This window comes from Oreochromis niloticus, linkage group LG8 (assembly GCF_001858045.2).
Source record: "Oreochromis niloticus isolate F11D_XX linkage group LG8, O_niloticus_UMD_NMBU, whole genome shotgun sequence".
NCBI classification, from domain to species: domain Eukaryota; kingdom Metazoa; phylum Chordata; class Actinopteri; order Cichliformes; family Cichlidae; genus Oreochromis; species Oreochromis niloticus.
In genome coordinates, this window is record NC_031973.2 from 13029575 (window position 1) to 13041663 (window position 12089).

At 39.4% G+C, this 12089-nt stretch overlaps 1 protein-coding gene across 2 annotated transcripts in view; it reads right to left on the reverse strand.

Moving 5' to 3' along the window:
* LOC100702520 (adenosine kinase) overlaps positions 1-12089 on the reverse strand; it is a 133824-nt gene that overhangs the window by 17810 nt on the left and 103925 nt on the right. For both annotated transcript variants that reach the window (XM_005471337.4, XM_003441823.5), the window contains one exon: positions 1007-1042. In XM_005471337.4, coding sequence (XP_005471394.1) covers positions 1007-1042 — 36 coding nt within the window. The remainder of the gene's footprint in view (positions 1-1006; positions 1043-12089) is intronic.

The window sequence follows — 12089 nt, forward strand, 5'->3', positions numbered from 1 at the left end:
TCACATTCATCCAATGCAATTTCGCAGAGTGTTCTGCCAAATCAGGTTGACACAGAAAATGTCAAAGAATTGTAACTACTAGGAGAGTCTTCACTTTGCCCTTTGTGGGGTTTTTTTTCCATGTGAGGCCCCTCCATTACTAACACCTCCCCAATTCCTCCACCCCCCTGTCACAGCACCACCACCTCCGCCTTCATCCCTTCTCCTCTCTTAAACCTGTCACTGCCATCAGGATTGCATTTCTATTCCAGTCACGTTGATCACACCGTTAGTGATTCTGGATGACAATTACTCACACAGAGCAGAGACATATTCAAGGCAGCGCTACCTCTGAAAGAGAGAAGGCACTTAAAATACCTGAGCCCATGTGAAGGGAAGAAAAAAAAAAGCCTCGCATATCGGCTATTTGTGTTTTGATTTTTGCATTTAAATAGCAATGGGAGGAATATGCAAAAACACGAGGAAAAAATAGACTAAGGGAACGTTCACTTTACACTTAAGAGGCAGCCCCACGTTAAAACACACTGTGCTTTCTGTAATCTTCATTTCCATAATCCAAAATCACAGGTGGCTGTAATTTGGTTATTAAAAGACGACAGTGCGCGCTCAGTGTAGTGTAATGCTATGGCAGTGAAGAGGAGACATACAGTATGCGATCCCTGAGTGCAATGAAGATAATGAGGAGGCTTTTTAACCAGGCAACCTGATGAGCCCCACGCCTGCAGAGAAAAGCTTGAAACCATGCCCAACTTCTCAGCTTCCCAAGAGGCTTTTCAAAATTCAATAAATAACATCTGTAGGCGATGTTGGGTGCAGACCTAGCAGAGTGCGTCATAACAGAGAGCTGGCTGAACAAAGAAACCATGACGACTGCCAGGTTTCCATAGCAACTGCTGCAAGGCCTGGAGAGTATAATAGCACATCAATCACTGTCCAAAAAGAACTTCATTATCAGCAAAAATAAACCTTTAGGATCTTTTTAGTGTGCAATTGCTGGTCAACTCACCTCAAAGCCCAGCTCTTTGGCAAACGTGGCCGCCTCCTGGAAAAGATAAGACACAGACAAATGAGCAGTTAATTACAGAGTCACAAACAGAGCACAGTGTCACACACCAGACGTGAAGTAAAGACATCTCGCTTCCCTCCGCTCCTCGCATGTCTGGCCATTTTCACTTGAGAATAAGTAACCTGAGTTAGTGTTGTTCTGCCAACTCCTGATTTAATAGGCGTGCAGCCCACCCATTTAAACTACAGCCTGACATCATCTCATCTTACCAGAGCAGCATGAGATAACACCCCATCAGCCTCCAGCCTTGAAACCACCGCTGAAACCATGAATATGTGCTAGTGTGTGGGAATCCCCAACACTGCAGGCATTCAGCGCCCACTTTATGTTGCTTTAGTCTCCTAACAGGTGCACTTAAACGTTTATGCAGGCTGTAGCGAGTTAATCGCGAAAACCGCTCACTGACGCTGATCTTTTAGGCGTTTCATATTTTAATGTAGTCTCCCAGTGGTCGCAGGTATAAGCTGGTGTTAGTAAAAAAAAAATCTAAAAATAATAAACTTATAGCATTACAGGGCTCACAGAAACTATGTACATTTAAAGTTGACTTCTATAACAAAGTATATTTAACAGCTAAATACACTGTAAAAAACATTTTAATGCATTCTCTGTAAAATTACAAATGCAAAAATATATTTAAACAATTAAAACCAATGGAAAAATATATACGGGAACCACTTCAAAGTAACACCTTTTAAGTATCTAAATTATTTTTTATATTATATAAAAGAGATAAACCACCAACTGAATGCCAACCGAACCATATCTGAAATGGGCATCGGCTGGAAAATGAAAATATACATTAAAAAAAACAAAAAACAATAAATAATGCATTTAAATACGTTCAGAAAAGTTTAAACTAACTACTGCTATAATTGATTCGTCTTATTGTGCAGTCGTTAATGTAAAAAAACAATGAAGCTGTCTTCCAAGAACATGAACATTATCTGCAGTGTGGTTAGCTGTGATGTACAACATGTGAGTAATAAATAGGCCGTGTTACGAGCCTCTAACTGATGACAGAAGCCGTTGCCTGTCAGCTCCGAACGATGTCACAAATTGTGACAGACAACCTCCTGCACTAAATTCACTTCTGACCCCAGACAGGATAATAAGTTGATGCTATGATTCTAAATAATCCAATTATCTGCAGGAGGAGGGTGTGTATGGGAGGGGGTGTGGTGTTTGTGTGACCTTGGGGAGAGGTTGACAACCTGGTCCTCAAACAGAAGGGGAGGAGATGACATGGAACAATAAGGTTACTGGTCCCTGGAGGAAAGCCTCATGGCTCCCTGGCTTGGATCAACATCACAGCACCAGCAATATGTCAATTCATCACCCCACCCTGCGCCCCTCACACACAGGCTAGACAATTAGCCGCTGTAGTCGAGAAGCAGTTCTGTAATCAGCAGAAGGTAGTGTTCTCTTTTAACCTCTCTTTGCCTTTTCAATCTATCGAGGGCTTGGGTCTCACATTTATTTTCCTTTATTTACAACCACATATTGACTTTTCTCCTCAGGAACGCTCCATCACCAACTAGCACGAGGCATCGCGCAGGGACAAGAGCAGCCTGGAAAAATGTCTTGTCAAAACAGCAATATTTCATATCAAAGCATTTAAGAGACACACGAGTGAAGGCTGGAATAACTATAGTGCTGCCGAGCAGTGCATGGCTCTCTCTCTCTCTCTAGTTAGCAGCTATAATATTTGTGAGAAAAGCCTATCGAGAGAGTGTGGGTGTAAGAAGAACAGATAATTGAAGCAATGTCTATGAGCCACATGTGTACAGTGTAATCCCTTTTAGGAATTTATTAATTTCTAGTTGTTATGAATGCCAGCATCAAAAATATGTTGCGCTGTAAAGCTCGGCTAAAACTAATATACTGCTATGATAAATATTGTATGGCGGTAAATATGCAATTACCGAGACTACCCATACAGCCAATAAAACTGGAGCGATGGGCAATTAAAGCCACTGTTCCTTAAGGAGCTTATAGCGTTAATATTCAAAAATCTTATGTTTCAGGCTGCGCGTGTTGACATGTGCTGTTTTGGTATGTTGTGGTAGATGGTTTTTAAAATGACGGCCCATGTGCTCCTACAGCTGTTGCAACAATGACAAGTGCTTGGAGTGACATCTGGGCGAAATCCTCTCATGCTCAAAAGAAAGGAGGGGGAAAAAAAAAAGCATCTCGTTTGTTCGGAGATTGCTGTGATTGCACGCTCGCCTTTCATGATCTCCTTCGAGTCCGATTCCAAAAAAGAGAGAGACAGAGAGAGAGGACTCTTGCAGATCTCAGGGCTTGTATGTTCTCCTCCTTCTTCTCTTCGGGCAAACAAGGTAAAAGATAACAAAGCAGGCAGAGTGCATGAGCCCTCTGCAGCCATAGTTAGTATAAAGCTATCAGAATGTGTGAGATGTTGCTGCTGTCAGAGGCTTAAACAGTCAAAGGGATATTTTTAGAGAGCTTAAGCTAATAATCCAGAGCCCCGTCGGGGGGGGTGGCGGGAGTCTACAATTTCTTTGCCAAGCAAAATGAAAGAGGAAATACACACTTCATGCAAAGGGCAGTTTTCAAAGCTTAACACTTTGTTTTCTATGACACTGTAAGTGACAGGAGCCTAGCGGGCCTTAAACAGTCAGAGCAGAAGCTGTATGTTGCATATTTTCTGTGAAGTTATTTATATCGTATAGACTTTTCCCCCCCTCCCTCCTTTTAATGAAGTTAAACTGCTGATTTTGCATTCAATCTGAGAAACCTGCAGTCAACTGCAATTTCTTTTGTCGCCTGGGGGAAGTGAACAAGCTATGAACATATGACTACAAACAATCTTGTTAGCAAAAAAGTTAGTTATTTCCATAGCCAATAGACACAGAGGACAATTTCCAATATTTGGAATCATATATCGGCCACAAGAATGCAATCCCCTGCTTTTAGCTCAGTTTTGGCCTCTACCAGCTTATTGTAGAAATGTCTGGCTCTTTGGATGCTACATTAATTTAAAAAAATAGTTGCAAACATTGTTGTCTGTTGCTGTAAATAGGCTCTGGTGTTATTTTTTTCAGTTTTGGAGCAACATGTAAAACGTGTAGCTTTGGGTAGATGGTTGGGGAACAAACACAATAAGTGAAAAAAACATCTTGAAAGTGCTGAAGGAAACTGCAAAGTTGAATAATAATTTTCCATTTGTTCACCATTATGACTGAAACCTAAGACTTTTTTTTTTATTCCGTTAGAGTTTCCTGATCAATTTTACCTTTTAGGGGAAAAAGAGGCCTACACAAGCTTTCAGAATCACCGCAGTCGTCTTTTTTTCTCTGAATAGACAAAAAAAACTTTTATAAGTGTATTTATTTTTTGAAGATTTTTATTTATTCAAAGTTCCTTTTAGAAATGTACACGTCAATAAAAAACCTGGGGAAAAACAAATTCCACTCTAATTTCCCTCCTCCAGTTTATGGATCAAATATGGAATTAATCACGTTTTCTGTATTTGTATGTCTTTTTGATATGTGTGCGAATGTAACTGATACATATTTCTCTTTTTCTACTCAGTGCATATCTTAATAAAAATGTTTTATACAGTATGGTTTATGATGATTCTGATGAAGGCCATGTTTGTTCACTCACCAAACGCTTGATTATGCACACCTTAACAATACCGCATCAATTTTTCAGATGAACTAAACTAAAATGCTAAAATGATGCTCTGAGATTTTGGTCAGTATTGACATGGTAGCCACACACAGTTGGTGCAGATCCACGATGCCGATCTCTTATATCACCACAACCAATAGGTGCTCTATTAGATTGAGATCCAGTGAATGTGGAGGCCATTTGAGTACAGAGAACTTATCGTCTTCAAGAAATCAGTTTGAGATGATCTGAGCTTTGTGACATGGAAGCAGCCATCAATAGGTGGATACACTGTGTTCATAAACAGATGGGCATGGTCAGCAACATACTCTTTAAACTGTGCCTAGTTTGTACTAAGGGGCCCAAACTGAGCCAAGTAAACATCCCCTACATCTTTACATCACCATCTACCTAAACTGTTGATACAAGCTAGAATGGATCCATGCCATCCTTTAATGTTGTTTATACCAAATTCTGACCTTACCAACTCAAACTGGGGCTCGTCAGACCAAGCAATGTTACTCCAAACTATTTGCATATAATTCCCTGTTCCCAGCAAATACGAGATAAACCCATCGTGGTCTTCTGCTACTTTAGCCTGTCAGCTTCAAGGATTGACATGAGAGGCTCAGAGATGCTCTTCTGCATTCCCTGGCTGTAACAAGTGTTTGCTTGAGTTGCTGTTGCCTTCTTATCAGCTCACTGCGTGTCTGGATATTTTTCTTTGATCATCATAAAGACATTTTCACCTGAAGAACTTTTGCTCCCTGCATATTTTTTCTTTTTCAGATGATTCTCTTTAAGAATGGATGTGTGGTGGATTTGCATTAACCAGCAGTTGTAACTAATAAAATGGCAGTTAAGCGTGTATACTACAGGTATTGCTAGACCTCATAATGAATTTGATTCCAAAAGACTGGACAATTTGGAACCGGTTCTCAACTCCTATCCTATCCAAATCATTTAATGCATTGGCTGTTAAAGTACCACTACATATAAGGGCACCCAAGAGAAAAGAAATTAATAAAACTGTCTGAGTCATTAGCTTCCAGGATAAAATATTCCCAGTAGAAAAAAACCCCAAACAAAACAAAGCAAGTACTGAGTTTTTTTCTCCTCTGTGTAACAAGTTGTCGAGCATATGTCACAGCAGGAGTGCGTCAGGGAAAAAAAAATCCAATTTCAGTGTTTTAAAGAATCTAAATCAAAGAGCAAACCTCAGTGCTAAGGTTAATAAAAGTTGATAAGCTGAAAAGCGAACTCCCCCAGGCTATTCAGAAAATAAGCATTTATTTGACCGTTAGCCCAAGCTGATGCAGAGGCAGAAATTGAATTGTATTTGACGTTGTGGTTTTTTATTCCTGGGTGCAGCCCTGACAAGTTTTTCACACCAAAACCTCTGTTTTCTTCTTCCTTTATATAGCAGCTCATTTCAAATACCTCAAGGTTTTAAGGAACCATAAAGAGGACAACAGTTTTCTATATGTAGAATACATTTCACACTACAGGAGGAGAAATGATCACGCCTGTAATGATGTTTGGAAATGACTGATCTTTAGAAACCATTTAAAATAAAGTGAGCATGACTGGGTTATAAGACGTCAAATAATTCAGCCAGTTATCACTACTTACCGATATAACTATACGCATATAACAATGGCATATGGCGTGTTTTTGTCATTCCCTACATGTCAGCGTAAGACATCGCTCAGGCGAGTCAGACAGCTTTCATAAATGCCCAGTATAAACAACATCTGGCATTCAACTCAAGTGTTTCCAGTCAGATTACTACAGTATACATTACAGGGCAGTGGGTGGGGGGGTTGGAGACTGAATAACTAATCAAGACGATGACATCGGAGGGGAGCATCAGTGTCCTTGATGTGGCCTCGGGGTCACAAACATATCTCCTCCTGGATGTCAGGGTGTCAGCCCTCAGCACGAGTCCAGGTGCTGCCGAACAGGAAGCTGCCACCTCAAAGATATGTGGGCTGATAACAACCACAGGTGATTATTAAAACGATCATGCAAGCTGATAGCAACTCACTCATGCTGGGTGGAAAGAAGGCAGCGCCCTGCTACTGTGCGGGACAGATTAGGATGAATAAATCACCTGTACCGAGCCCTCCTGAAGCTCCCAGGAGAATGCAGCAATTCTGCTCAAGCATGACATGCCACAAACATGGGGGTAAACACACGCAGGAACAACACACTCCAGAAAGCCTGGAGTTGCTTTTACTGCCTCTGGGAATTTACTCAACAGCAGCTGATGGTATTTCACTTCAGGTTTTACTGAGCCATTAAGTGGCATGTTTCATCTTCGCCTTGATATTTTCTTACATTCAAGTGCAATCGCTCAGATTTTAATCTGCAAGTCAGTGTATGTTTATAGATAAACTTACATCAACCGCTTTAATCAAATCCACAGAAGAGCTTTCTCAAACTCTGAAATGTGTTTGAGTCACGCCTCATTTCTTTATGTTTTGCTAGCAAAATTGGAAATAGGTACAGTGATTCATTGAAACATGTAGAAACATCATGGAAAGACACTATAAGAGGCAATATTCAGTCAATATTTGGTAAAACCACATTTACTCTTCAGCACAGCCTGAACTCTCTTAGGCAAGAGTTCTGATAAATTTTTTTGAGTAACCTTAGGGAATAGTTCTCCAGGCTTCCAGAAGGTCATTCAAAGCTCTTCTTTGGATGCTGGCTGCCTTTTGTTCAGTTCTCTGTCAAGATGATCCCACACTGCTTCAATAATGTTGAAGTCTGGGCCTGGGGAGGTCGGAAATGAAGCCATTTCCAAAAGATATTTTTTTCATGGTGGATCAAAATTAGATGGTACTTTTCTGCATTCCTAATTTCATCAGTTTTGACAAGATCTCCAACACCGCTGCATGAACTGCAGCACGAAACCATGACTGAACCTCCACCGTGCTGTACAGATGGCTGTACACACTCTCGGGCCATCAATTTGTAAATCATCACTCCTTCAGACTTGTTACCACTAACATTCAGTCCAGGTCTTATATAATTTTTATAACTCAACCCTTCCTTAAGATTGGCTTCTTGACAGCCACCTTTCCACTGAGGCCACTTCTGATGACATTTCAGTGAATAGTAGATGGGTTAACTGAACTTTGATGGAGATTTTGTTTATCTGCTGTAATACAGGTATATATTATAGATAGTTTTTAGACCTGACACTTCTACTTGTCCAGTTTCCTAAAACCTTTAAAGATATGCTGCTCACCATGACGAGATATGCCAAGTCTTCCGCCAACAGCTCTTTGGGAATCACCTTGTTGGTGTAAAAATGCTATTTTATGCCTGTTAAACTACATTATATTTGGCATTTCTCATAGCTTCAACTAAAGAAATGGGAACAACTCGTGTATTTTTGCTACAGCCCGCTTGTAACAACGTCCCTAAAATTTTAAAAGTGGTGCTCCCATTGAGTTAGGTGCCTTTTTATACTTGAATGAATTCATAGAACCAAAAAAAAACATTCCACTGAAAACGTTTAGCTACAAGGACTGAGATGAAAAGGAGTGAAAAAGTAGCCAATGTCCACATAAAAACTTTGAACTTCAGAAAACCTTGATAATTATTGCTCAAGACCTCTTAAAATTTACAAGATAGTCTGTCTCCTTGGAAGGAAAATATAAAGAAACTATAATAAAGATGCTAGGTTATAAAATCCCTACACTGTACATGTCATGTCATTGTACTTTGGGAGTAACTAAAGAGAATGTTTCACATTGTGTAAAGATGCTCAGTGCTGGTAAGAAAAAAAAAAAAAAAAAAAAAAAAGCTATCAGAAAGAACTGCTATAAACCAGACCCTCCAAGTCTTAAACAATGGATGGACATTGTGGGGGGAAAGGATGATTTTCTCCCTAAAGTATAGGGGAGACACCTTTATCCCCTGTATGTCAACCTTCTTGTAACGAAGATGGCCATGGAGACTTGGGACAATATTCTGAGAGTATCATTTGTAACAATGTTTGCAGTATCCCACCTGTTTTGTGTTCTTTTAGAAAAACAACAACTTTTCATTTAGCATGTATATATATATATGGCTTAACACTTGCACAGTATTTCATCACCTAAAACTGTTTTCTATTATCTTTGTTTTTTACTTATACATATCTTGAAGGACAGTTGTTAAAAAAACATGACTCACAGAAACACCTGTCAAAACTGTGATTTTTTTTAAAAAACAACTTTTTTCCCATCTGCTGCCTACAAGATTATCTATGGTATGTAGACAGCTAAGTCTCAAATAAACATATGCACCACAGCACCTTATGCTTTTTTTTAATTGACAAATTTGGCCAAACTGACAAAGACTAGATTCGATTTTTTTCAAGTTTAGCTGATTTTTTTACTCCTTGTTTTAGTTTACACTGGTTAAATACATATTTTTCTAAAATATTATTTTGTCTTTTTGAAATATGTCTCTCAACAGGTTATGTTGTTTTCTGAGATTTTGCTGGTGTACCCATCAACATAGGTTGGAGTCGGGCAACCGTGCTTAGAAATTTGACTTCCTTTTCTTTCTGGTTTTTGGAAATTAAGCTGACAAAGTTTTGCTAAAGAACAATACAGGGTAAAATTATCATCACTGGTGGCATGATAATAAGCCAATTTATCTGACATTTCTTGCGAATAAAATAGCCTGAATAAAGGAAATAACCAAAAATCATTGAGCTGAGTTTTTTTTAAACCTAAAAGCAAGTGCATGGTTTGACTGAAGCTTTCATGTGTCCAATTTCAGCAGTGCCCTCGCCTGTCAGTGCATTATACACCTCTAGCAACAGCATCTGCTCCCGTCTTTCTCTGTCTACCTACAAGGGCAGGAGAGCGGTAGCAAGCCTATGGGGATGGAAACAGCACCTACAGCACAGGTCCAAAGGTTAAACAATCAGAAACATGTGCAAAACATAAATATCTTCTCTGATAGCAATCACAGCACGGGAAAGCAGGGTTTGCATAAGGAGCTCCGAACATAGGATGTAACCTTAGATACAGCAGGAGGGACCAGACGGGCATTCGGTGCATCTGCTGGGGCTAATGGAAGCAGTGGCAGCGGCAGTGGTAGCTTTGTGCTGGGGGGAGTTAGTTATCAGCCTGATGGCCTTATCAGCGCTGAGGGCCTCTATCACACATCTCACCTCTGGACTCAAACAAGGGGTCAGTACACAACGTCAGACTACCAGAAACCGGTTATCTCTCGAGGAAGTGGATGAAGAAAAAACAGTGGATGAAGTGTTTTAGCTCAGAAAGAGCAGCTATTAAACAACTTTTTTGGTCCTTGTGAGTCTCAAAGAACTCAAATTACAGCACCATTTTTTTTCTGTCCTCTTTTTTAGTTTTTTTTCCCTCTTTGCTGGACCATAGGTTGTCTTGATACTGATCTCTCTGCCTCCTCTAGCTTTCTCTTATTCCAGATGTTTTGGATCTGTATCTTTTTGCTCCATAATTTTTAGTGTGTTTGCTGTCTTGCTCTCTCCTCTGCATTCATGTATATCCTACATTAGTGTTGCCTCGTATTTTTTCTTTGTCCTTGCAGGCCTCTATACTGGGGAAGATGCTGTTTTTCTTTGGTTCTGCTTCTCTGATAATGCTAAAACTCATAGATCACCATATTCTTCTACATCTGTCCATACTTCTGGTATGTTCATCACTGGTCCCTACTGTAAATTTAATATGGTGCTCTAAACTTTACACATTTCTACACTAACTTTGTAATACTGTGCTATGTAAACAAAAAAATAATTTATTTTAAATAAATAAAGATTCATCTCCCGCGCTTACAATGATCTTGGCTCAATAGACATGACTTCTCTTTGACTCTAAAGGTGAGCCAGCAAATTAAATCAGCACCTCCATTCTTGCCTTTATAATGTGATATCTGCTAACCCAACTCGCTTTTGTGTTCCTAAGTGAAGTTTTTCTTTTGCTCCAGTAACTTTTATTGGTGTACGTTTGTTTGCTCAAGGTCCACTTGATTGAATTTTTCAGGACTTGCAATTTCCACACTTAGAGGATTACCGTTTCATACGCATATAAAAGCAACCGAATTTCAATCTTGATTCCTGTTCTTTGGGGCACCTTTTTCAGGGTCAATACATCAATTTATCTTACAATTTAAGTGATAGAAATAATATGTTTGGGCGAAACTGCGAGTTAGGAATTGTTTAGCATTCGTGGAGTTTAAGTTCCCTCTAATTAAATACCTGCTGCCGAAGGCCTTGAAAGCCTATTTTTTTAATCAGTGATGTGATTCTACATGAAGACATAATAATGCTGTTCATTTCATGAGATATTAAGGTATTTGTGCTTTACCTTCGTGCCTTTGCTTTATTATTCCAACTTAAAAGAGAATGTGTGTGAGATTTTTTTTTTTATGTGGCAAGAATGTAACAACATAAGAATCTGATGAAAACACACTTGCGTATTTCTTGGAAATATGACTTGGTTACCTACTGAATTCTACTGAATAGATTTTTCTTTGACTTTCTTTATTGTTTACATCTACTTTATAAAAAAACAGAACCTGTGCAAAATGTAAATAAAAACCTTACATTTAACTGACAGCAATACAAAGATAACACCAAATGATTTCACTATTTCTTCTTTTCATAATTCAGGAGGAAGTTTAGTTTAACACCTGAACTGTCTCCCTCCTCTCACCCCAACAGGTCACGGCAGATGGCTGCCCTTCCCTGAGCCTGGCTCTGCCAGAGGTTTCTTCCTCTTAAAGGGGAGTTTTTCCTTCCCACTGTTGCCAATTCCTTAATCATAGGGGAAAAACTGATTGTTGGGGTTTTCTCTGTATTACTGTAGGGTCTTTACCTAACAATATAAAGTGCCTTGAGGCCACTGACTGGCACTATATTAATAAAGCTGCAAAATTACCTAAGATGTCATTTAGACTCGTCTTGACTAACTGGACCTGGTCCTGAGAGTCTTCAGTGACATGAAATTATACCTGAAACCTGCTATGATAGACCTGACGCTTGACTTGGACTAAATCTGTCTTGGTATTAATTCTCAGTAAGGTTCTGCAATCAACTGGTGCAGCATAAACTTGAGGCTTGATTTGGACTTTTGTCTTGCTGAAATAACCAAAGATGTCATCTGAATGGTTACAAATGTTGCTCAAAAACCTCAAAATCTACTTCTTGGTTCCTGCTAACTGCTTTTATTATGTTGGAAATTTGCTATCATGTTTGTGCAACCCAGTATGGTTATCCTGGTGTTTTTCCTCTTGCATATTTCATAGTTTTGCCGCCGTTTTATTCTGTGGAAATTTCACTTCAAATAATGACCTTTGAATGGTGGTTATGTTGAATGGTGATTTTTCTGTCTGGATA